At 39.8% G+C, this 27,899-nt stretch overlaps 1 protein-coding gene across 3 annotated transcripts in view; it reads right to left on the reverse strand.

The window, feature by feature from the left end:
• The window catches only part of chst8 (carbohydrate (N-acetylgalactosamine 4-0) sulfotransferase 8), a 210,049-nt gene that overhangs the window by 118,859 nt on the left and 63,291 nt on the right, over window positions 1-27,899 (reverse strand). For 2 of the 3 annotated variants that reach the window (XM_033626089.2, XM_033626080.2), the window contains exons 3-4: window positions 26,849-26,929; window positions 25,922-26,002 (exon numbers count right to left, since the gene is read on the reverse strand). The exons of the other annotated variant lie outside the window; for it this stretch is intronic. In XM_033626089.2, coding sequence (XP_033481980.1) covers window positions 25,922-26,002; window positions 26,849-26,929 — 162 coding nt within the window. The remainder of the gene's footprint in view (window positions 1-25,921; window positions 26,003-26,848; window positions 26,930-27,899) is intronic. 3 annotated transcript variants of the gene reach the window in all.

The raw sequence follows: 27,899 nt of genomic DNA on the forward strand, positions 1-27,899 counted from the left end.
AGCCAGATAAACCCGTCTCTTTGAACCCATTGCTAATTTATTGCTGTCCAGGAAAAAGCTCCTCTCTTTATTGACAGATCTTCCTCCAATATTAGAGAATATAAATTAGGGAACCTGTAAAAGCATCTGGCAGCCACTTTTTGTCTGCAGTTTTTTAATGCACTGAGCCATAAGATCTGAATAATCATAAATTGTATGTGTTTTTGTATACTGTAGGTGTATGTATGTTTAAATCTTACTCTCTGTGCAGTAATGAAGCATATTCTCAGCCTCTGCTAGGAAAAAAAAAAAATTACCATAGAGCAAATCTATGAATAACAAAGTGTGAATACCCCCATACCCTCCCAATATGGCTCCATCAATTGTTAGAAAAAATGCATTAACACCTCTGTGCTGACAACACAAGGAAATCAATGTGCAGTTTCCGCACCCACGCTCAAACTATTTCTGTTAAAGGCAGATAAAAAAAAATACAATACACCCAATTAGAGGTTAGGATTTTTTTGAAAAAAAAGTCTAGATTTCAGTTCAATCTGGTGACATCTTTGGTGATCATTGCTTGCATCCATTTTTCAGCAATCATACCTGTGATAGTACTAGACTGACAGCTGTTTCCAGACTGCCACACAAGCTCCTTTGATCCACTGTGACGACTGAGGGAACTACAAAGAAGTTCAGCTGCTGCACTATATAATTCAGACTCAGTGTATATGATGATGATATACCGTATGTTTGTTACTGTATATTTACTACTGTACAATTGACAGCTGCAAGCAAATGATGAAATAAACTAGACGATTCCAGCTAACATTTTTTTTTCCACATGGACAAGTTTGTTGTTGATCAAGCCTGGAAACATATGTTGATGTCTGAGTATCAAAAAGTTTTCTTTGGGGCGGCAGTAGCTCAGTCCATAGGGACTTGGGTTGGGAACCGGAGGGTCGCCTGTTCAAGTCCCCGTCCGGACCAAAATATGGAGCGTGGACTGGTGGCTGGAGAGGTGCCAGTTCACCTCTTGGGCACTGCCGAGGTGCCCCTGAGCAAGGCACCGAACCCCCCAACCGCTCAGAGCGCCTGTCATGGGCAGCCCACTCTGACATCTCTCCACTTAGCGCATGTATAGGTCCAGTTTGTGCATGTGTGTGTTCGGACCTGTGTGTAATTGACAACAGAGTGAAAAATTGAATTTCCCCTCGGGGATTAATAAAGTATATTAAATTAAATTAAAATTTTGGCTAATGTTCAAGCCAGTGTTGGCACTGGCTTGATGCGATGGTGGAATCGCTCTGTGCATTCTGTAAATAATTAAAAGTGGTGAAGCACACTAGTGTAAAGAGAGGGCATTTCTATCATCTGTCAGGTTTCGTTTAAACCTGGGAATGCAACATTGATGTTTTATTTGTTGCCCTCAACTGAGTGATTCCTGTATCTATTTGACTTTACTGTATGAAGCAGCTGTTTCTGTATCTGTAAACATAATTTGTTTTTTTTGAGAAACAGTTACAGGTTGAACCAAATAAATGCCAAATGGATACAAATGAAAAAGTTGGGTATAATTACTATAGTACTTTGCAATAATTGGCAAATGCATCAATGGAAGTACAGCAGGAGTGTTTGGCATAATCCCTCCACACACCCATTCATCATCTGTCATCCACATTTGTCAGCGTGGTAGTAAGCTCACTATGCTCCTCCTCGGGCGTTACTGTGGAAATGATAGTGGCAGAAGCTAGGTGTCCAGATGGAGCAGCTGTTGGGGCTTTCCAGAGCTGAGTCGCTCTGATGCCACAAATGAAGCTGATGATGCCTTTGAACTTTACACAGTCAACACATCCCCCTTGTTCCAGCTCTGCACGGTGCCTCTCCATCAAAAACCCCACATTCTCTCCCCAACAAACACACACCGCCAACATCAGGACCTGCCTCCCTCCCCAATACATCTTCCTGTTTTCAAGATAAGAAGGACAGAGCTCGCACCAGGAGACACTGCACGGCAGGTCTCTGTCTTCAAACATCCCACGCTCGTTTCCATGCAGAGATGGCCTAAAACTGACACTGGCAACAGGAGCCTCATTAATCTTTATAGCAGCTCAAGAGTAACCCTCTTCTCTCTGCCTGTCTGCTAGGTGGCATGTTCTCTTGAGAGCACTCTTCAACATGTTGGAGGTGCAGCACGTTGTCAAAGCGAAAAGATGGAGCACGTGGTGGGAAGCAGATGAAAGGCAAACAGGGCATGTATTTGAATATAACCTATGTGAAGGCATTTAGAGAATTAACAGCTTAAGCAGCTCTGCAATCTCCTCTTTATATTTCCTACACCTGTGCCCGTGACCCTGCATGCCGCAGTGCAGCTTAGGCTGTTAATGCAGAGAGTTTGTGCCCTCAGCCTGCTGTCAGCATAGAGACAATGTATGCGTGCACCCATGAGGGCCTGCCTCATGCCAATAGCTGGACTTTACATGCACAGTAAAAAAAAAAGCAAAAAAAAGCTTGTATTTATTATAGTCATCGTTTTTATCGCAGTGAAACCTGTCTTGTTTCACAGATATTAACCACGCACAAAAGGGCACTAAGAAGGTATGATCGAGGCAATGCCCCAATTCTGTCAATATATTCCCTCACTGAGTCCTCCCTACTTTTTTTCTGTGATGCTTTGTTGCCTGGCTCGCCTGTAAGAATCAATCAGTTCACTTTACACCTGAGTTATCTTGGTCCCCACTAGCCTCTGTGTGTAACTGTGGCATCGTCAGAGAAAGAAGAGACATCTTTTTTTTTAACAACTAGCTGACAGTTTAGTGTCTGTGCCTTAACACAATCAATTACAAAAGTGTTGATAATTAGCTAGATAATACATATGAAAAAATAAGTTCACTTGCATGATTTTTTACAAAGCAAAATATCCATTACTTTAACTGTCTAAATAATAATACAAATGACATAATAAAGAAAGTCTTGATGTCAGGACAACCTTGTTTTTGGTTTATAAAATGATGTCTACTGAGCTAAAAACAGAAAGGAAACTACATTACGCTATAAATGCATTGGTTTTGAAATGTAGCAATAGATAATCTGCCCAGATTTATTATGAGCCAGCTCAGTTCAGTATCTTTGAGTTCAAACTATGACAATAACATATCTTTTTCTTTCTTTAAATCAAGGAAACTTTTCAGTCAAAGAAGACATTGCTGCACAGACTTAAACTGCCCGGAGGGGATGTGTGGGGAAAAAAAAAAAAAAAAAAGCAGAATAGGTTTCTTCCATAAGCGTGAGCAGAATTCTTATTCTTAGTTAAGGGTCAAGAGCTGCGACCTGGCTCCAATCTTGGTGGCAGATCCAAATGTCTCCAGTAGCAAAATGACAAAGATTAACTGTCCCTTGGAGCTTGAAGGCTCATAATTAATGCTGCCTCACTTCCCTCTGTGCCTCTGCTGGGAGCAGGATTGACACTGAATTGATAGAGTTGCCTTTTAAGGGTCAGTCGTACCATGATGGGACAGACAGTGCCGGGCACGTATTTGTCAGGTTTAAGCTTACATCGATCTGTTAGCAGAATCTTAAATTTTCCCAGTGTCACATAAAGAAAAGGCACTTGTTATTTTTCACGATCGTCAGAAACTAAAAACAGAAAAGAGGGCAAATATATCACACTGTGGATATAAGCAGTGATGCATTTAGGTTACAAAAAAATAAAGGGTTGTTAGTCATACTGGTTAGAATAAAGGAGTTTTTAGCTTTAACTGTTCTTTCTTTTTACCAATTAACAATAATAAACACGCACAGGCCAAGTCTTAAAGGGACCATTCAATTTTTTTGAAATGAGGTTGTACTTATCCACAGACAGTATATTACATATAGTAGATGTCAGCCAGCATGCCCCCAGTTTGGAGAAGCAGGCTGGATTCCGACATGGAAGCTAAGCAATCTACTGCTGTGAAGGGGCCAGCGACAAAACATATTTTAGCCACCAAAAAAAAAATTCCACATAAAAAAAATTAATATCAGTTTCAGTGTATGCTATACTGAGAGTATTTTCATGCTTTACCTTAATGATAAACAGTGATTTCCGAAAGGAAAATTAAGCTGTTATATAGTTCTCTTCAAAGCCAGACTCCATTAAGAAAAACAGTGATTTAACATTGCCAAACACAGGAGCTGCTGGTCTGTCTCTGCTTCGATCAGTTAGTTAGTTTGTGTTATTGTGTGACTTTGGCATTTAAAAGGGTTAGTTCGGATTCACCAAAGTCTCACACTAACACAAACTAACTAACTGATTGAGGCATCGGTAGACCAGCAGCTCCCATGTTCAGTGAGCTAAAATGACTGTTTTCCTCAGTGGAGTCTGGCCAACATCAGCTGGTTGTTGCAGGTAACAAAATAAAGACACGGAAGCTTCTTCTGAACCAGCGTAAACCAAGATGGGAGGACTATGGCTTGAAAAAAAAAAAACAGCTACATATCCAAGTCAGCCAAAACACTGTAAAATGTACCTTATCCATAACATCCTCTGCACTCATATTTTGGGATGCAATATTGCTGTTAGAAATGTAGCTAGTTTTCCGTTCAAGCTAAGGGAACAAGGAGGTTCTGTTTTTAAGCAGCATCCAGAGTGCGCCCTCCCTGGCTATCCAGAGCTACAGAGCAACTACGTCACTGTCACGTCAAATGAGGACTCTGGATACAGGAAGAACATCAAGTTTTGCAGCTGCAAAGTTTTCTTGGTCAATATCTCACACACTGAGGATTTTATTACTTCAATCGACTACTTTTACCAACACCTATTGGACATCAACATAAAAGGTGCCGAATTTTCCCTTTAAGTTTTTGACTGTGGTGTTGGCTCTGGCTGTAGGCTGAGGGAAACAAGCTGAGTGGTGCAAATCACTGTGTGGAGTACAGTGCAGTAAACAGCCTTAGAAAAAGGGTGGCTTTGAAAGGCTCCCTCCTACCTCTGAGTGGGCTTTGCAAATCCCTCCATTGAAGTGGGCTTATTTCTTAACAGCGCTCCTACCATTTTGTATGGATCCTCCAGAATCCTCTTTGCACATAAACACCCACAATGAAGTTGGCAAAAAAAGAGGAAATGTTCTGTCATGAAATATAGTCTGATTCATAATCAATAGACGGAGGCGTGAGAGGTGGGGTCCTATTTTCTGTGGCTCAACTGTCTGAAGAAACCAATAAGCCAAAGGACCAGTCAGCCACAGTGGGGTGAGTGTATCAATTCCAGTGGAGGGGGACAAAAACCCCCACTGTGATACAGCGTCATTTGGAAAAGTAAGACAGTACTACTGTATATGCGGAGGTTAAGTCCTTTAGCCTGCACCTCACCTAAGCCACTTCTCATAAAAACAAGCAGAGCTGTGTTTTATGGCAGAGAGGAAGACAAAATGCCTCAAAGACTTACCGAGATATCAGGAAATAAATAGAAGGGGATCTATGTCTAATTCTCTTTCGTGCCAACCTCTGAGAAAATTGGAAATGGGTAGTGAATAGCTCAATTTGTCTTGATGTAATTTAATGGCCTGTACCTGTTATGGGCTCAGTCTAATGCAGTAAAACACAATGAGCAAAAATGCTTCTGACTCAGGAAAACAGGGCTGCAAACTGCCTGGCAGCTGCCTGAAAGCTTTTCAATTTTCTGTGAAAGCTGTGTTAAAAGGCAGTCACATATATGGCAAAAAAGTAGGGAAAAAAAGTAAAAGAAAAGAAAAAAAAGGCAAAACCCCCAGACAAATTTCTCCATTTCGTTTTACTTCACAAATGTCAGATATGCTCAAGCAGTGTTATGGAGGTTCATTTATGTGTCAAGTGTAAAAAGACTGCACACCTCCAAGAATGCAGGCTGTCAATGGAAAATAAGCACTAATTTTTTTCATTTCATAAAGTCTCCTCATCACAGACGTGGTCATTGTCTGACAAGAGTAACAGAGTCAGAAATGGGACTGAGGTTGTTGTGCCGCATCCTCAGAAATGACATTAATGGCCTTTCATTGGGTTGTTGAAAGCCATTAGCCAAAAAGGACCAAGCTTTAGAGCACCATTATCGTTGTTAACAAAAACTATGACTAAATACATTTGTCAACAAAGTTTTTTTTCTGTAACCAGGATGAGACGATGACAAGACAGCACAGAGGGCATTAAACACAAACACTGACTTTATCAAGATGCAATATTGACAAAAAAGAGACTAATGTGTAGTTAAAAAAAACTACCCTACAGTCTCTCCTTCTTTTCTTTGACAAAAAAACAGGAGGAGGTTGACTAACACGATAAAAACTAATAAGGACACTGACACAGGACTAAGAAAAATAGCCAACAAAACACCAGCCCACTTTGGAGCTGAGATGAGGTTAGAAGATGTAAAACCAGATTATATAAAGTGCCCCACTTAGTATGTTGCCTGCTTTTAGGAAAATAAGCCATACAGTATGCTGCAAAGATAGCAAAGTTGCTCCTAAATTAATTTATGGGAGACACATGCTAATGTCAGGGGAAAAAAACATTGACCAGGGAAGAATGACACTGATCAGTGTGATGTGAGAGTTTGCATCATCCGAAGATTACTTTGGCTATATAATTATTGCACGGCTCTGTAATTATCTCCTTATCAGCAGCTTGACATGGAGTCATCTTCCAACAAAAGCTGTTTTCAGTGCAAACCTTCCCAGTGTCACTCCCTATTGCAAAACGAATATAGCTAAACGCGATTACTGCGACACACCCTGATAATGTACAATACACCCATCTAGTGTTGCAGTGGTGCATCAGTTAATTAAATTCTACTCTAAACTATAATCAGTTTATGAATACATGAGGCATGAGAATGTATGCTCTCCATTATGATGTTGGGACAGCTAAACATTACCCCGCTTTTAGGCACCTGCTGAATTTTGCCTGTGTCTACCCACTCTATTTTCATCTACTATTTTTAAATTGCTATTTTTCAGAAATATCCTAATTATATTATGTAGAAATAGACAATGCTGCTGGGATCTGTCCAGCACAAGCACAGTATTCTTGAGTGCTTGGGATTTAAGTTTCATACAAAAGGGCAGCTCAGCAGTGCCTTATTATATTTAAGGAGAAGAGAGTGTAACCCACTTTTCACATTTTTTTTAGGGGTTCAGACTGGAAATTGATAGAATCTTGTGTGTCTAAAATGGAAACTGGATAGTGGTAAGCATCCTTGCACTGCCAATCTACCCCAGGATACATGAATGTAAAAAAAAAAATGGAACAAGACAAATAACAGGATCTTCAGTCTACATTATTTCCTTTCTTTGTTCCTCTGGTTTCACTTAACATCAGCCACTGGCACAGACACTCTCATTACCAGACCAGTAACTCAGCCGCAAGGCAGGAAATTGACTTTTTTGTTCAAGGCCAAGCTCATGGTTTCTGATATTTTCCAACCACTGCCACTGTTTGATCAGTGAGTGATTTGGAATACAGCTCAGGACAAGAGTTGTTAATAGCACTCTGGCAGTGAATGTGAACCAAGGGGAGACCTTCCATCATTATTCACTACACTGATCATACACTAGGGCCTATCAATTTACCAAAATGTCCTCAATACAGGGACTGACACAAGAACACAGCTAAGTGTAAATTATTCATTGTTTTGTGAAAGGTTTATCTATATCAGCAGCATCAGTATTTTTTACAAGATGCTTGGCTTTAGTGTCAGTCTGTCTGTCAGTCAGTCTACCACTTTTGTCCAAACCGAACCATCTCAACAACTGCTGGATGGATTGCCATGGTATTTGGTGCAGACATTCATGGTTCCCAGAGGATGAATTCTGCTGACTGGGCTGATCAAAGGACGTGGCGTGTTGACATTTTGGGTTGTTACTGAAACACATCGAAAGCTACTGGATGAACTGCTGTGGTATTTGGTGCAGATGTTCATAGTACCCAGAGGATTCATTTTGAATGAAGACGTTTCATCTAGTGCCATCATCAGTTCAATACTTGGCATTCATTGCTGATTAGCAAATGTTAGCATGCTAACGCTCTAAAATGGGATGCTAATCATGGCGAACATTCTACCTGCTTTCAATGTTGATGTTAGCATTTAGCTCAAAGCACCACTGGGCCTACAGTCTCAGAGCGCTGCTAGCATGGCTACAGACTCTAATTATTTTGTAACAAAACACACAAAATGCCTATTTTTTAAACTACCTAAAATATGTTAGTTCTTCCTGATATGGGAAAAAATAATACTTCTAGGCATCAGACACCATCAAACCAGCCTACACAGAGTGACTCCAGGTATCCAAAATAGCACCAGGTCAAAGTCATTTCTCTCTCTCTTGGCTGTACGGAAAACAATAAAGAGTATCTATTTCATATCATATGACTGATGTTTCAGGATCAATAGCCCAAGTCCACCAGGGAAAACCCTCTGGCTCTGGTCTGAAATCAAATTGTAAACAGCCTGAAATAGCTCCTGTGTGACTAATTCCCTTTCTCTGCCATAACTACTGAAACTGTAAGTGGCTTTTTGTACGGACCAGAAAATTAGATTCTTTACGCTATTAGAGACATAACCCCCATTCACATCCGCCAAAGAAAAAAAAAGGCTTGTCAATATTAATAGCTAATATGATCAAAGATGGCCCTGCAGGTTTTATTAGCCATCTGGCAGCTCCGTTGGGTAATTTGAAAGCAATTTTGGAGTTGTAATATTTGAGAGAAACAAACAAAGTGAGGGAGGGACGGTGAAAGGTTGATGAGAGACAGAGAGATACAGTAGGCGCAGGCAATTAGCTGTATGGCAATCCCCTTGTTAGAAGGCTGGAGAATGCCCAGGTTGGATTGATTAACTGGCTGCAGTTTGGTGACAGCTCCCATATCGCAGCCTCACTGCCCACTGAAGTGTGCATTAGGACTTGGTGTTGGCAGCAATATGGCTTTTACATTTAACAATCTGTGCCCAGACAGAGTGGAAGGGCTTGGGAGACAAGTTGACAGAGGGGAGCCTCCCATCACTTGTCAGCATTGTCAGGGGCAATGCCTCATTATCCCCACTCTACTGGCTTCCATTCATGTCATTTATCATTCCCATCACCTTTTCTTTGTGGCCCACATCAGAGAGAGAGATGAGGTCTAGAGGGGATATATGTATATAAATATGTCGAAAATTGGCTTGCTATGGATTCCTTTGCTCGTGCAGACCTCTTTGTTTGGTGGCAGACAGAGGTGTCTTTTGTGTATCTGCCAGCAGGGCCACGGCTCTCTCCATCAATGGCATGCCATTCAGGAGATAAGCATCAGCTGGCGGCCCACTCCACTGACACCACCACTTCCTCCCGGAGTCAGCAGATTACATTTTAGAAGTTGACAGCTTGTTATCACTCTGGATAGCAGGAGGGCTTAATCTTTTGTTCTTTTTTAGTCAGGGTAGGGCTGAGGAGTCGTCGGCTCAGGCCACTGATTCCGACTTCCCTCCTTGTGCCCTCTGCAGTGACACGCACGGTGAATAGGCCACTCTCTCCTCCGCTCTTTTCATCTTCCTCTAAGAGTGTCTGCACTTTGTAGAGGGATTACAGTGATGGAAGCCTCAGCAGTGCACAATGATATCCATTCAACATGTCTCTCTGGCAGACAGGGGATGGGTTCAAGTCTGATTTGATAATGGGTATGCTGGCTTCAGTCTGGAGGGACGGATCACAGCTCCTAAGGCCAGGCTTGTCCTCTGGGAACAATCGTGTGGAATCCCTCTCAGAATAATATCCATGGACCATAATAGGGGCGGAGAATGGCATGGTGCTTGTAAAGAATTGTAGCTTATACTGATAGCGTTCAGAGGAAAGCTTTTCCTTAGCCGAAGTTACTGCAAAATCATTATGCTACTGAGAAACAAACACTACAGAGGAGTGTGGAGACTAGATCTTTTATCAGAAACAGCAGGTCCCAGATGCCAAGGTTCTGCAAAGAATACATAAAATTTCTAATCTTCCATTTTGACCTTGATATGACAGCTGGTCATAAAGCTGCCTTTTGTCCAAACTCTTCTATGCGGTCTATTCATGGTACAGTAGATAGACCTCATTTTGGTGGCTCAAATATTTTGCCGCAGAAATCTGAAAGCCATTCGTCTATGAACAGATAATTAAATAAAGAAGCACATTCAAAGGTGCAGATAGGCACTGATTAAACTCATTGTGTTATAAGGAGTTCACTAGACTGTAGAAGCAGGTTGTAACTTTTCATAACAGATCTTAGCCTTGGGTGTCTCATCATTATGTTTGGAAGAGACTCACTTAATACTTAATAGAGATATTAATTGACCTGTTTAACCGAATGTTAAAATATATAGTTTTGTTGTGCTGACAATAACTCATCTTGCGTAATCTTTCCATCCTGAGTGGATGACAACCTTGAACATTGGCATTTATTATCACTGCTTTGCTTTTGAAGCCACAAGATGTCTCCTTGGTGAGAACTGTGGTTATATAACCTCCCTCTCTCCTCCCACTCTCTCTTTGTATGTCTCTTCCTATCTGTGGCGTTCGCAGCCTCTCAAGCCTACTGGAAGATGGCTATAAAGCTCAAACTTACTTTTTTTTTTTTTTTTTTGGTTAGGAATACTTAAGACAAGGCCTTTTGCTTTTTTGATGTGTTTGCAGTAGTGAAGACGAGCTTTCGGAAAGGAACATTATGTTTGATATGAACAGACTCACATGAAGGCAGTGATCCTAGAAAAATCATACAGCTTATGCAACACATCAGAGCTGTCTGATGAAATTAATTCTGCAGACAAAGTTTCTTTCTGTCAGACTGCAGACAGGCATAGGAGTAGATAATATGCTCAACAACTTTAAGGAAAACTAAAATATTACCACCAACATTTAGGCCTGTAGAGACGACTGGCTTGGTTCAGTACTGTACACAATAGATACAAGCCAACGTTCCTTCTGTTGAGAATGCATTTCAATAGAATACAAGTAAGATCCCGGAGGGGGAGACGTTACATATATGATCAATCTGCTTGATGAAGCCTAGGTTTTTAGTTTGGTTGCTTTACACTTTTTAACAGCTGTCTCATGAGAGAATCTGATATAACACTCCTCATCTCATATCCATACCTTAGCAACAGCAGGCCTAAGCAGAAAGACAGAGACACTGTTAAGTGGAGAGACAACTCTAAAGACTGCTGTGTAAAGAATGAACTAATAAATGAAATACAAACATTAATGTCTAAGTGGTTGGAAAAAAAGCATCAGGTAAAACTGTACTGGAGACACAGGGCTGCCTACAACCTCCTGGGGTCAGTAGGTTCATACTACTTCTATTGTTGAGTGAGGTGACAGGAATACAATACCTACAGTATCTATGTTGACCAATGAGGGAAAACACACTATGATGGTCCAAAATATTTCTATTTTCAGAAACAATGCCAATTCAAAAACACATTTGAAAATCCAAATCATACCAACTACAGAAACATGCTGCAAATCCTTTTAACACAACAGAAGTTTTCTTCGCCTTTAGATCCTAGAACCCTAGAGAAAGAGACCAAATAAAGGAATGTATTTTTGAAGCTGAAAGAAAAGTGGAGTAAAAAGTCGACATAAAAAAGTATGTATTCTTTTTACATTTGGCCTCTGTCTTTTACAAAATTATAAAAGAGCAACAGATTTACGTGGCTCCCCCTAGAGGCCTGAAGAACATCTGTTGTGTTGACTGATTATGCAGTGTTTTTTGTTGCATTTGTTTTTGGGGTTTGTGTGTTTTTGACTTTGCATCCTCTCCGTATTTGCCGTGTGTTTGCTGTTCAGTTTTAGTTTTGGCTTTCTCTGGCATTGGTTATTATTTGAAGCACTTTTCTGTTGGTGGATTTGTTTTGGATTTTCATTTGTGTTTTTGAAATTGGTACTGTTTCCAGAGCTGCAGTACATTTTTCCTGGTGGAAATGTTTTGGGCCATAGTGGCACATTTGCCCGACTCAGCCACCGTACCTATCCATCACAGTGTACTTCAATCTTTGTCTGCATCATTTTAAACTTTTAGAAGTAGACCCATGTAATAATGAGCCCGCTCTGTGGTACATGTTTGTGATGCAAATTACTGTAACTATATTACTATGGATTAGATAAACTGTTGCAAGCATTTGTGTTGATCAAAAATCTGTCTGAATTGCAACAGACATACAATAGGTCTAATGATGTTCAATCAGACATCAGAATTCAACACTAAAATATACTTTGTAAAAAGCCAAACAAAGAGAAAAGCATCAGTTATGTGAGCCAGCTGTTAAAAACTACACATGCTGATACTGTGGACTTCATCGATCAGCAGTTACAATGTTTCCAAGGCTCCATAGTGCATTGCTTGATTTATTGATACTGGCAGTGTGATACGAACCAACCTAACTGAATGAAAACTAATTGGAATACTTGCTAAAATTCAGTTACTCTCTCTGAAACTGACCAGTTTTGAGCTAATAAGACAAAGAAAAGAACCACAAACACAGAAAATATTTTCTTCCCCCTCAGTTTGTTGGATACAGTGCAGAGATGTCAGTTTTGGCAGTTTTGGCTCCATATCAGTGTCACTCATGCTGCTGTTATTAAGCAGGTTTTGATAACAAGTCCGGTCCTGATTAATTAGCGTTTCCATGGGAACAAGGCGCCTTTTGTTGTCTGAAGATTCAGAGTCGGACTGATAGCAGAACGACTCCGGACCCTGACAGCCGGGACAGTGTCATCATGAGCAAGAAGCCAAGTGCTGAGTTTAATCAGTCTCTGAGTGGCTGTGTGCCGCAGAGACCGACCTGTTCGTAATTATTACAGAGGAGCACGGTTACAATACACACATTGTTGCTGTGTCTCAGTTGGCATTTCACTGCTCCTGGTCAGTAAGAACTCAAAGCCTCATTCTGTTACTGATATGTATTCAATTGAAGTGGGAGATGCAGGAAAGGCAGGAAAGCAGATGTGACATATTTCCAGATGTCTTTTTGAAATCACATTTGGTTTGTATTGCTATTGGATATGGGCTCCGTCCTAAAATAGATATGGTCAGTCATCCAAAACAATCAGATAGGGGCAGAAAATTGGAATTTGGAGCATGAATGTCACTGTGAACTCGGCCTTTGTAGTTCTATCTATGGTTTCCCAACTGTCTATGTTTATCTAAAACTGTCTTTCCAGAGGTGAACCCCTTTTGTATTTACAGCGACAAAATGTGTATTGGGCCTCAGCTGTGATTCTTGCAGTGACATAGCATGGGACAGACTGACAGCGTCGAGAGGCAGCATCTGTGATTACAGTCTTCAAAGACATTTTCAAAAATCAGCCTCACTGTTGAATCCACCTGGTGCTCTAGCCTTGTTCTGTTATATTTCCTTTGGAGTTTTTAATGTTACCCAGCGTGGCATTATGGAAAAGGGCAACCTGAAAGCCCCCCTACCACCAGCAGGACGGCCAAGCCATGTCCTGCTGCTCAGCAGGGGTCCTAACCCTGTCTGCTTGTCAGTGGCTCAAAAGATGCATCTTCAACTCTGCTGAGTTGAAAGAAAGATCACAGCATGTTTCTGTCTCTCTCTTTTTCGTTTCAATCAGCGTCCTCGCTCTTTCTCTCATCCTTCCGCTGGTTTTTGGATCTGCGTTTCAGATTTCATGGTTTTCTGGATAGCACAAGATCAGCTGTTTTGAAGTTTTTTACTTCTGAGAGTGAAGAACAGTTCAGTGGAGAGCACTGCTGCAGTAATGTGATCTGAGGCTCTACAACCATTCCCACTGGACTCTGCCACACAGGGCTCTGACAATAGAAAAGAGAAACAAATGTTCAAGTTTTTTGGTCTGTTTTCACAACTTTCATTTAACAGTCTCTGTAAAAACTTCTTTTTCAAGCAACAATTATTTCATGAAGCTATCCCAAAGTGTTTAAAAGTCCTGTTTTTTTTTTTGTCAACAGTCTACATATTTTTTACACTGACCTCTGTTGGAGCAGGAAAGTGAAAAGTAAAATCTATTTGTATAGATTGGCATATAGTAGAAGCCATTGGTGAGCAGGATCAGATGGCAGGGAAAACAGATTATGTTGCAGGGCTCCTGTGGCATAACCCCGGGCATTAATGTTAATGGAAAACCACATGACCTTGCAGTTGCCTCTGAGTGCCTCCATTTTAAATCCAATTGACATGACCCAAGTCTGGAAAAGGCTGGAGAGATGGTGATGCAGGCACCTGATACCCATACATGAGAATAGTCTGCTTTTCTATTTTTTTTTCTTTTCAGGGGATCCCAGAGGCCCCCTGAAAGGTTTCCTCTGCTCCCTGAGAGGAACAGGGGAAGGCAGGGCTGAATGTGGAATCGTTGTTGCTATGGTACTTGCAGGGACACCCATGCCCCATGCCAGATGTCATGTGACCCCAACACTGAGCAGGATGGCAAAGCTTGGCTTGCACTGCTTTAATCAAGGTATGCTGTCGTACTTATGCTCCAAAGACATAAGACCTCTTGTTTTCAGGGAGCAAATTGTATTTAAGGTTGGTTAAATATCGCTGTGATGGAGCTGGCTTTGCCAAGAACTGCTTTCCAATGATCTTCCTGCTCTGGGAGGAATGGAGGGGATAGTGCCAGCACAACAGAAACAGGCTTTGTTAAAGGAGCTTTGCACTCACAGATGAAAGAATGGAAAAGCGGGGTAAAATGACATTCTGGTTTTTCCATAAACATCCAGTGGAGGATTTGCATTCAAATACGTTGCAGTTCCAGTGCTCTGAGGGTCATCAGCACAATTTAATTACACTAAGAGACAGCTAAATTGGACTTTGCAAACAGACAAGGCTTAAGGGATTACTGGACCTCTGACGGAGAGATCAAATTTTACCTTCGAGCATGAAACAATATGCCCGGTTCCTGGCAGGCTTCATGTGGACAGAGATAGGGGGAGGGGAGGCTGGAGGGGACCACCACCAGTGGACAGCCAGATGATTCATTTAATCTCATTTTTTATTTACTGTGGCCTGCATTTAGAAAAGCATAGTATTTCAGGATAAACTTGGCATGGTCACAGCCAGAAAACAAACCTCCATGCATCTAAAGATATTGTTCATCTTGATCACTTTACCTCCTCTGCCTCTTTGCTTTCCCCAGTATCTTCCAACTCCTAACCTCTCCTGCATGTGCAATGTTTTGTCTCCATGTCTCCACCAGTTTACACTATTTATTCCTCAGTGATTTATTGAACACTGTGCTTCCTCTGCAGCTGCCAGCTTACTGTATGGCATGCTGCCTGAATGTTGCATCACTCAGTGTGGACTTTTTGTTTCTCCTTCTTCTTCTTAGTAGTAGTAGTAGTAGTAGAATTGACTGGGCTACAACATGGGATTAAGTGTAACATTTGAAGGAAAGTAGTGTTGTGCTAAGTTTTCATACTTCATTCAAGGAAAGTCAGTCAATGGAGTCTGACATTTTCAGACCTTGGCCTTTAACTGTGCAAACCCCTCTCTACAGTTACAGTAGATGTCACCCATGTTAGACATGGAACAACCTCAAAGGTACTCATGACATATTCTCTGTTAGAAGATGTTTTTTTCTTCCACATCAGGCCAGCTGGTGAACACAAAAAGTTAGGAAACTCTAAGGTAAATTAAACCTCCAATATCTGATTTTTGGGCCACATTTGACATATAATTAATTACCTTTTAAGTTGGTATAACGACCTTCTTAGCTCATTGCTCATTAAGCAGACAAAGAGCTACATTAACATTCCTTTGTAGTTGTATTTCATGGTCCCCTGGTCAGTTTCAGTCCCTGTTGATGTATATTCCCTCTCTTTTATCTGGTTCTTTAGCTGCTAAATGCCCCACTATGTTAACCAGCGAATGCCTAACTGTCTGTGTGCCATCTGGTGTTGGGCAGGTAAGTTACAGCTAGTAGCTTCTTCGCTAAAAACAATCTGTCTACTATGGCTGAAAATGAGGCTATGAGAACGGTGAGAGTGAACCAAACTAGGGAAGCTGCAGGCTGGAACAAACAAGCAATGGGCTGGGGGGAAACACCCCAGGTGAGATGAAACTTCCCTTGTTGATTACTGACAGTATTACATATCATATTACAAGTTTTAAGGAATGTTATGTCTAAATGTGTAAATGAGGCTTGTGCAAATTAGCATACATTTCTGGAGGAAAAATCTGACCATCATATAACGCCAAGTTCAAAATTTGTTTTTTCTTTGTTGTCTTATTAGAGTCAAAGGTTTTAACAGAGGGGATTTGGATATCCCTTTTTAACAGTCCATAAATCATATATATACCACTGCTCATTATTATTATTATTATTTATTGCTGTTTCTTGTATTTTTTGTACCTTTTTTGCATGCCTAGTTTTTTAAGTTTTTAAATTTTTAAATCTTTAATCTGACTCTTTCCCCTTGACTGCTGTAACACTGGAATTTCTCAATTGTGGGATCAATAAAGGTGTATCTTATCTTATCTTATCTTATCTTATCTTATCTTATCTTATCAGAAAATACTGTCAGCCATAAAAAAATCTATTTTTTTATCATCATGTTTTTATGAATAAAATGTTGTATAAATCAGAGCATAGATGGGATTGAAAAAATAGAAAGTTTGGTGTATGTAAGTGCTACTGAAGTGGAGATTTTTGGCTCAGAATATGAGAAAACACTCATTTTGAGAAAAAGGCCTTTAAAGAGATGTATTGTAAAAAATATATAGATTTTTAGACCAAATATAGGACACCAAGGTAAACTTTTTAACTAACAGATATCTCCATGGAACTTCCCCAGTTGATAACTTACATTAAGCCAATTATTTGTTTTCTGAAATTTACCATTTAATATGCAAATGATCTGTTGTCTAATTAAAAATCAGCTTTTTGCATAAATATCCAGAACAGAAATCTAACCTAAAATAAATACCTACATTAGTATTTTGGGTGTTTTCTTTTCACTAGTCTGAGAGACAACATGTTATGGAGGCAATATCTCAAAATTATCCAGTGCATGAAAAACCTTCTCTTAACTGGGGTGTCTTGTGTTAACACACACATAGAGCTGAGGGGAACTGTGGAGTCCGGTGATAATTCTCTGTGAATTCATCACTACGAGCAGCCTCTCTCACATTACACATATTAATTTGTTCCATTGTTATGATAAAACTGGTAATTACATTCATTTAAGCCAATATCTGGTTGGATAAGTAGGACAATCTTTTGTAAGAAGGACAGTAATATGAGAACACTTTATAATCCAATCACACCTGTCTGAAATCTTCCAACAATATCAGCAACTGAATTCCACTTTTTTGGCACTTATAATTACAGAAATTAATTCTGTTCACACCCTTGTTTTTATATCATTGGGTATGTGTTGGGCACATTCATGCTGAACAGGGCTATTTGCCAGTGTCATTTTCAGTTGATTTCCTGCGCTCTAAGCTGTTGACACCTGCACGCTGCAGCTGGAGGCTGATGGGTATGGCAACATGGGGGGTGGGCTGAGAGAAAAAAGCACGCAAAATGAATTTCTTTAATTAATTTGGCATATTTATTTAAAAATCTCAACTGAGAGCCATCACAACATCAGATTAGTCTTCTTCCATTACACTGAAATATTTCAACAAGTTACTATTATCAAGGATCTTAGATAACTTATCCATTCTAAAAATGCAGAGCATAAGTTGGGAATATACACTGAACAGGGAGCACAAAGAGCAAGATCTCAGTTTCTTGCATGCCGTACTTGTTCATGTTGCGTTTGTGACCTGCAGGCTGTTTATTCTAACCCTACAGGTGAATTTGGTGGGTTTTCATTTCAAAATAATGTTAACATAGCCCAAGGATTGTGTTAAAGGCAGAATAAGTAAGATTTGCACAGACTCATACAAAAATTATTTCTCTCGATCATCAATTATGCCTCGCGAGAAGTCTGTGGTTGTGTCCGCATGTGCAGAGACCCTGCCCTCTGCCTGTATTTTCCAATTTTGCTGTGTTCGAGACATATCTGAGCACCAACCTGTGGGCAGTGGTGTGTAGCCCTCAGCCAATAACAAAACACTAAGTGTGAGTATTGGACTAAAAAATAATAACATAGCAACCAGGTGCCAGATCATATGCTTGCATCACAGAGGAGCTGCTGAGAAGGGGCCAACTTTGAATGCTGGGTTTATAAACTGACAAATACTCATTCTGCCTTTAAGTTAAAGTTAAAGATTTATTTAAATATCATGTTAAATTAAAGTGGTATTTACACCAAAGTAATATAAAAGATTATTTATACAAAAAGCAGTACGTTTTGTGTGTAGCGTGAGCCCAGTGCCAACCACAGAGCCCGCTGAGGTCAGCAAAGCTAAAGTGTAGGCACTTAAGATAATGTAGGCTACTTTGTTAAAAGCACTTAACAAATGGCATGTTATTATACACTCAGATCCAGGCACTTGCTGGCTCATAAACACACAGTTTTCCTGACACACGTGCAATGGGGCAACATCTTTGCCTCTTCTCCTCTGTTTATGGATTGCTGTGCATTAAGGTTTGTGAGGTGACACTCAGGCCGACCCTCCACTCACCAGAGCAGTTTGGTCCTCACTGACATACTCATCTGAAAAATGCCCAGAGGTGTAAATGTGTGCAGACAATTTATCTGAACTGCTAGCTCTTCAGGTGCTTCTTCTCCCCGAGAAGCCAGCTGCTGTTTTTCCAATTGTCCTTAAACAATTACTTGGGAGGGATCAGGGGGGAGACTGTTGCCAGTTAAACTGCAGTTTTCACAGCTACCATTGTGCAGGCCATCTAAACCATGGGATACAAAGCTCTCAAGCGCACTGCAAGCCAAATAAAGAGGTGGAGAAGGAGGGGGAGGCAGATAAAAGCTGACACCCAATGTATTATAACTCAGCTCTATTAGATATGAGCTTCTGCTGGGGTGAAGCACCATAGCTTAAGGCAAAGAAACTGCTCGCTCATTGTGCTTTAGCGAGGGGGCTGGGAAGACTGTGTAGTTGCTGTGTTCTGTATACAGCACACAGTCTCATGCATGATTTAGTAAACTAGAATTCTCACTTCAATATTCAAGTAGCGATATAGCAGAGGAGATAAAAGGATGTGCTTAGGCTGCAAAACTTATTCTTAGACACACCACATGCTTGAAAAATGGCTAGTAATCAAAAGGGAGAGAAATTGTCAATGAAATGCAGCTATCTCTTTCATTGTCAGCATTTATTCAGTTTTGGTAAATTAACAAACAAATCCTACTTACTGACAGCAAGACCTCTGCTTTAACATATTGCCATTTAATTCATGGTCATATTTAGTTTTCTGTTCAACAGTATCTATTGTGTTGATAGATTCACTCATGCATGTTTTTTTAAAACAAAGTTGATGAAAAGCTTGCCATGCTCTCCCCTATGGTGTTTTTGCATAATAAAACACAATAGAGCTTGTTGCCAGCTTGTTCATTATATAAGGACATGATACTGCAGTTCAATACATGCTGTTTGATCTTTGTTGTGCATGAATGGGCTAGCCTTGGAACCAGACGAATCTTTGAGCTCATTTTTTATTTGCTTTGGCAATTCATTTGCAATTACGTCTGGCAATGTCAGGTGTTAAATAAAGGTCCTACAGAGCTCTATGCATCATGATGGAAACATCCCCAGGTGCATGTGTATTCATTATGTTAGTACATTCACAAATCAATATTTGCTTATGTAATAAACATACTAGAGAACTATTATTTATGATAAAAAGTTGAAGAAAAGGAAAGGGAAATTATCTCAAATTTACTGTATATTATACATGAATAATATCAATATTCTACAAGATATTCCTTAGAGATAACGCTGAAAATTTCAACAAAGCAGCTGTTAGTTATTTCCAAACAAAATGATCTTTTTATCATATTATGGCTGCCATGAAAGAAAAAAAACTAACATGAACTAACACTTTTTTTCAAATACAAAGGAGAAAGAGAACAAACATACACAAAAAAAGTTGTAATTCCTAATCTGAAACTTCCTAAAAAGTTTTGCTTAAGACACACTTCAGGCAGCAGGTGGGAGTGAGAATGCATGAAAGGTCTCAAAAAGATGAAGATCTATATGCATCATGCTTAATCGTACTTAAGCTTTGATGACAAACTACCAACATTAACTTACTCACTCCCTCACTCATCAATCAGTCTTAGTATAGATCTGTCTTCCTTATCAACAGTTTATCAGAAATTACAATCATTGCGAATATCTGATACTGCAGCACCAGTGACCTGAGGTTTGTTGGACATGCTTCTCCAAAGAGTGCATGTTAAATGTCAAAGCGCTCATTAATTATCATCAATAAATTAATACCACATGCTCACTGATGTGCAAAAGAGAGATAGAAATATGTGTGCACTATTGTGCAGTTTGTGTTAGTGCTTCATGGAACCGGTAAGCATTTTTATGCACAGCTGAACTGACATTTATATGGTGTACATGACTTTTACATGACTTTTAACAATGTGTTATTAATTGTTGTTACTACTATAGCTTAAGTAGTAAAACAAGCAGAAGTTCCTGCTTCAAGGCCGCTGAGGGAGTGAAGCCCCACAATTCTGGTTGCCGCACCCCAAGTCCAGAAGATAATGGAGGCATACAACCACCCCACGGTTGTATGCCTCCATGCACCAGTCAAGTTTCTCTCACAGTCTACATCCGTGTCTGTGAAAACATGAATGCTTCACACACAGCTTAGCCCTCGGCAGCACATAAAATCTAGACAATCTACAATCATTCTTCTGTTCCTGAATATGGCATTGAATAATGGCCAGAAAATGTCTTTGTCCTATTATCCTACATTTATGTGAAGTTTTGTCATAGTTAGCGAAGGAATTTTTGTGTTACAGCCAAAAACATGTTTTGTGAGGTCACAGTGACCTTGACCTTTGACCACTGAATTCTAATCAGCTTATTCTGAATGTTTGTGTCAAATTTGAAGAAATTACCTCAAGGTGTTCTTAAAATATTGCGTTCACAAGAATGAGACAGACAAGGTCACAGTGACCTTGACATTTGACCTGTGACTACCAGAATCTAATCAGTTTATTGCTGAGTCCGAGTGGACGTTTCTGTCAAATTTAAAGAAATTCTGTTGAGGCATTAGTGAGATGTACATGAGAAAGAGGCAGACAAGGTCACACTGACCTTGACCTTTGACCTATGACCACTAAAATCTAATCAGCTCACTGTGAATCCAAGTGAAAGATTGTGTCAAATTTGAAAATATTCCCTTAAGGTATTATTGAGATGTCATGTTCACAAGAATGAGAGAGACAAGGTCACAGTGGCCTTGACATTTGACTATGACCACCAAAATCAGTTCATGCTTCAGTCCAAGTGAATGTTTGTGCCAATTTTGAAGAAATTCCATTGACACATTTGTGAGATATTGCGTTAATGAGAATGAGATGGATTCATGGTTACATTGACCTTGACCTTGACCTTTGACCTATTACCACCAAAAACTAATCATTTAATTGATGAGTCCAAGGGAATATTTGTGCCAAATTTGAGGAAAGTCCCTGACAGAGTTCTTTAGATATTGTGTTCACAACAATGAGATGTAAAGATGGACGGATTGACAACCCGAAAACATACTGCTTTCAGTTATGGCTATCGGCAGTGTGGAGGCATAGAAATGAATGAGATCAGATGAAAATGCTAAAAAGATGTCAGAAGGGGCAAAAAAACTCAAACTGTCCACTCTCAACATCAATCACAGTCCATCTATGTCCTAACGTACTTACTACTTGTGCGGGGCAATAAGTTGCTCCATTTTGTTTTATTGTGAATAAATGATAAAATGTGATCATCTGGAAATACACTGTTGGCTTGTTTACATCCTGATCGCCTAACTGCCTGTGTGTTTCACCTCACTGGACTTTGTTGTGCTGTTTCCAAATCTCAGCAATTACTCTGGTGAATACAATATTACCATAACCAAAATTATGGCTCAAACTATAAGACACCAGTTGTAATACACCAGAATTACACTATTACGCGAAAGTGAATGTATTCATTATTTAAACAGAGCACAGAACAAATATGTGCCAATGCACAAAAATGCCACTCTCCAAATGAGCCTGTTAAATTAGAAGTGCACGAAAAAACAACATCATTACATCAAGTAGACAAGCTAAATACGACAGAAAACATGATTCCACACTAAACCTGAATGCCTCCACTGACACTGCCAGCACTGACCTGTGTTTAGATTGAAAATGTTGCTCCCTTAAAGTGATGCAGTCCACTCACATGACAGGAAAAATAGGAAAGCAGGAAAGAAAACTATCAATTTGGTGTAATCCCTAAAATGTGTCAGCGTACTCCTTACAGACTCTAATGGGTCTTGGTCTGATGTTTATTATGAATATTAAATACTGGTTGTCATAGTGTGTATATTTGTGCAAAATGTGTGCGTCTGTTTTTGCATTTGTGCTTCTGTGTGTGTCCTATGTGTGTTTGTATCATTGTGAAAGGCCTTTTTTTCCCCTGACACCGTGCCTGAAAGCATCTGACAATCAGGGGAAAATTAGAGGGTGGGGAGAATCCCCTCTGGCTAAGTGGCTCTCATTGCTGCAAAATGTGACACTGCTGTGATATTCGTAATGATTCACAGTGCTGTTGACACACAATAGTGTTGCAACTCAGTGGGTTTAAGTTTCGGTTCAGTTGGCGGTTTTATCTCCTGAGAGTCTGCTGGACCAGTTCATTAGCATTTTCTTTGAGAACCACAAACACATTGATTATTTACAGCTTACTGGTTTTGATAGGTGAAAACACAAAAGAATAAAACTGGGTTCTTAAAGAGTCCAAACCAATTGGACTACATAGAATAACCGGAAAAGGTGTAGCTTCTGAAATCAAGATGAGGTGAAATATCACCATCAGACTGTGATGTGTATAAAAACTATCCAAGGTACAGACAAAGTCGGCGGCTAGTCTGACAACAGCAGCAACATGCAACTAATCCTGCTCTCATTTAGGTGGAAAGTGTAGTACAAGCCAAAGAGGCACATAAGCGAGCAGCTGATCTCTTGTTTCTGAGACATGAAGCAGCTTAGTTTTACACGCTCAGGACACTCTTCCATCACGGCTGCTTAAGCCCCAATCTCCTTAATGCTGTGTGCCAAGCAGAAGCACATCGGGTCCTTTTATGAGGACAAAGGTTTGACTCATTTGGAAATTGAATGTACGGCCTCCCTCGATCCCGACGGAAACTCGGACTGCAAGGCCACTAACCATCACTGTTGCTATTCTGTCTGGCTGTGGTGGTTGAAGCTGTGGCTGAGATCGCCCATTTCAAATGTTATAACTCTATTAAATTAGCGTTAAATCCGCGTCATACATATAGACCCTTTCCAAAAAATTAGAATATCATGGAAAAGTTGTTTCATTTCCATAAAGATTATAGATTCAGGGCCCACAATTTAAACGATTTCAAGTATTTATTTGTTTATTTTTACATAATTTGGGCTTCCAGCTCATAAAACCCACGAAAACAGGAATTCAAAAAATTAGAATACTGTGAAGAAATCAGTCCAAATGTTGCAGGGCATGAATGTTTTAAACTGAGTGTCACACACTAATCATCTACTAAACTCAAAGCACCTGCACAGGTTTCCCCAGGTGTCATTAAATTGCTTCAGTTTGGTTCAATTGTCTCAGTTCGGTTCAATATGGGGAAGACTGCAGACTTGACAACTGGCCAGAAGACCATCATGAGCCTGAGCCAAGGTAGGAAGCGTCTCAGCTGGGCCAAGGAGAAGAAGGACTGGACTGTTGGCCAGTGGTCCAAGGTCCTCTTTTCCGATGAAAGTAGTGTGCCTTTCATTCGGGAATCAAGGTCCAAGGGTTTGGAGGAAGACGGGTGAGGAACAGAACCCAAGCTGCTTGAGGTCCAGTGTGAAATATCCACAGTCAGTCATGATTTGGGGTGCAATGTCCGGTGCAGGTGTTGGTAAACTCTGCTTTCTTAAATCCAAGGTCACCGCAACAGTCTACCAGAATGTTTTAGAGGACTTCATGATTCCTTCTGCTGAGGATCTGTATGGAGATGCAGATTTCATCTTCCAGCAGGACCTGGCCCCTGCCCATACCGCCAGAAGCACCAAAACCTGGTTTGATGCCCATGCCATCACAGTGCTTAACGGGCCAGCCAACTCGCCGGACCTAAACCCCATTGAGAATCTATGGGGTATTATCAAGAGGAAAATGAGGGACACCAGACCCAAAAACAAAGAAGGGCTGACAGCAAGCATCAAGGAAATCTGGGCTTCCATAACTCCCAGGCAATGCCACAGGCTGATTGCCTCAATGCCACGGCGCATCGAGGCAGTGATTAAGGCAAAGGGATTCCCAACCAAGTATTGAAGATTGACATATCCTTTCGAAAGTACCATATTTTGATTGATTTGATGTGATCCTAATTTCTGTCTTTTTTTTCTGCAAAAACTGAGAAGTAAATGGTGATTTCTTCACAGTATTCTAATTTTTTGAATTCCTGTTTTCGTGGGTTTTATGAGCTGGAAGCCCAAATTATGTAAAAATAAACAAATAAATACTTGAAATCGTTTAAATTGTGGGCCCTGAATCTATAATCTATGAAAGTTTAACTTTTTGAATGGAATTATGGAAATGAAACAACTTTTCCATGATATTCTAATTTTTTGGAAAGGGTCTGTATAGTTTAGGAGGCTCCTGCTACACCAACTAGTATGTTCAGAATGCTATTGGCAGCTCATTACACAGCTGTTGGCAGTGGAAGCAGTTTCATTAGGTTTCACTTTTATTTTCCTTAGGTTTAGGTGCAAATAATACATAGTTGTGTTTAGAAAAAACATCATGGTTTGGCTTACAATAAGAACCTTAGGTCTGTCACTTTACATAAGTCAAACTTTTCGTAACGTGGCGTATATTACATACTTAAAATAAGACAACCTTGACTTTTGGTTTCACATGGGACACAAACCCCCCTCTCCTGGGTGAAAGTCCTGTGTTTGTTTGTTCCATCCAGCTCCTCAGCCCCTCCCTATGGGGAGTTTCTATCACTAGTTATACTAAAGTTACACCAGCTGACTTCCTCCTTCATCCCTTAACAAGACAATCAGCTGTTTTAACAAGCTGATAACTGCATTCTAAACTTACTAGCTGGTGTAGCAGGAGCCTTCTGACGTTTACCAATGATGTTAATAACCACTACTAACAGCTATTTGATAGAGCAGTAACATTCAAACCAGGTGCCATGACTGCATTTGTGGCTGTATCTATGGCACTACTGTATGGACTGCTATGGGAGCTGTGACTGCTCTTTACTACTCCTATTAACATTAGACATGAAAGCATCATTAAACCACATGGGATGTAAACCTGCAGTGAGTATATCAGATATGAAAGACATGCTACTAATACACACAAGAGTTTACCATGACCTTTTGGGGGTGTTGTATAGCTAAAATCAAAGACCAAACTATTTCATTTTGCAGCAAAGTTGTTCCTACTTGCAAGGTTGTCAGTTTTGTAAACATTAGTCATCATTTGTATAGTTAATAGATCAAAATATTCATGACCATGAAAAACATGCTCAAAAAATGTACAATTATGTTTGATGTCATAATCACTAACTAAATTCCTGTATTGCTATGTTCCTATAATTTCATTTTGGCATGGATAAGCGTCACCATTTAAAACTCTTGCACCTTCTCATTTAAACTAATGACAGTGCTTTGATTTAGTATTGGCAGGTCTTTGGTCCGCTCTGCTGGACAACACAGAAATGCTGTTTTCTGTGTTGTGTGATCAGGGGTGCAGCACAAAATTTTGGGCCCCATGCATAAGCAGTTCCTGTGGGCTGTTGAAACTGCTACAAATGATTGTTTGTAATATCTTTTAGTTCCCACTATATGAGCTCACCTTCTTTCACGTCCTTAGTATCATTATCAGTCGATGTCGAGGAACCTGCCACTTCTTCACTCTCTTTGGCAGTTTCTGAAACTGAGGGTCATATGGTTCATTATGTTGAGCTTTGCTAGATAATATTGATGATACTGTTACATGACATTGTTGCTATGATGCTGTTCAATATGTTGTGCAAAAACAGGACTGCCTCCAATCTGACAAACATACCAACATTAGTTTAAGCCATTCTTACACAGTGTTAGCAAGCTGTGCATACAGGATTGGCATATCCTTTTAACCTGCCTATAAAATACCATAATGACCTTAATCATGAGAAACACGTCCCCTTTTTTCAAGACTCTTCTTTGACATGTTTTTTTTTTTTAAGATCAAATCTTGATTTTATAAGAAAAGACATAGTCTGACCAGAACGCACCAGTAACACTGGTGACTGCACTAAATTCCCTCAGAAGCTCCAACTGACAATTCAGCAAGAAAATTATTATATCTTTAAAATGAAATCTGGTTTGAATAGGCCCAAAGTTAAACTTCAGCCTAGTGTTAGGCCTATTTTCAACATAATGTAACCATCTAAAAGTGAAAAATAGAAACATACTTTTGATTTTAATTCAATTATGTCTCATTAATGACATTAGCCTATAACTGGAATTACTTGTCTCCTTCTTGGATTACTAATGTTACTTTTAATCCTCTGAAAATGATGGTGGAGCATCTAGCACTAACTTAAATGTCTTCTGAAGGCTCAGTTTTTAAAGCTAGTGTGAAGCCAGTGGTATCATGAGGTTGTAATGATCCCAAACCTGTCATGTTGGCTTACCAGAAAAGAGGCTAAACATCACTTCAAAGCTGTCTTTACAGTTGTGCACCACAATGTGAAATGATTGCTTGTAATAACTTTTAGTAGCCTCTTCTTGAGCTCACCTTGTCTTATGTCCTCAGCAACATTATCAGAAGATGGTGAGGAACCTGCCGTTGCTCCACTCTCTGTGGCTGTGTCTGAAACTGAGGGCCACATGGTTCATGATGTTAAGCTTTGCTAGTGTTAACTGTTGATAAATAAAATGCCATATGCAGCTACTATGCATATCTATAAATGATACTGATTAATTTGTGTTATAAAATGCAAATATGCTCTGAGATAAATTCTGCTGACATGAGCGAAACCATTCTTAAACTGTGTTAGTTGTGCTCACCTTTCTTTTGAAAGGAATAATTTAAAAGCTGTTTCCCTCAGTTTGCTTTCTTTCCCTTTTATTTTTTTCTTCTTTTTTTTTGAAACCCAGATTTCCCTTTCTTGGAGAAAGACATGCCAGCGTAAGCTGGTTCTCCAGCAGCATAAGCAGTCATGCACTCAGCTCCAGTTGGGTTTAGAGACGAATCCCAGTACAGGAGCAGATCAAACCATTTTGTGCCTTTTGTAAGTGGTGAGAGGGGCCTCAGACTGCCTTCACTGTCTGCTTTTTCGTAGATCAGTCTCTCAACCAATTTATTCATCCAATGTTAATTTAGTGATGGCAATACTTAATTAGGAAAAAAAAAAATCCTAACAAAACCAGAGTTTTTCCCCCGCTGTGATGCCCCTGGTTGTGATTTGATTTAAATTTGGTGTGAGATAAATAGATAAATAATTGGACATATGACATATGATCTTCTAATTATGATGCAGTTAATGCATACATACAAAAGAAATGCATGTTACTTTGTGCTTTATAGTTCACTTTATTTCTGTGTTTGATTTGTTTTTATTCTGGGTTTTAAAATCTTATATATTGTACTTGTATAGGATAAGGAGGTTTAAATGACATAATTTTCTGGTTTGCGTTTAAAGATTCAATTGATTATTAAAAAGGAATGTAAAGATAAAGATACAATTTTGTATATTATACTGTACTGTAATATTGTCAAGAGTTTGGACAGTTGTTTGAATTTGTTGAAAACATGTTACACATGATGATGATGATGATGATGATGA

The sequence above is a fragment of the Epinephelus lanceolatus genome, chromosome 2, assembly GCF_041903045.1.
Source record: "Epinephelus lanceolatus isolate andai-2023 chromosome 2, ASM4190304v1, whole genome shotgun sequence".
NCBI lineage: Eukaryota > Metazoa > Chordata > Actinopteri > Perciformes > Serranidae > Epinephelus > Epinephelus lanceolatus.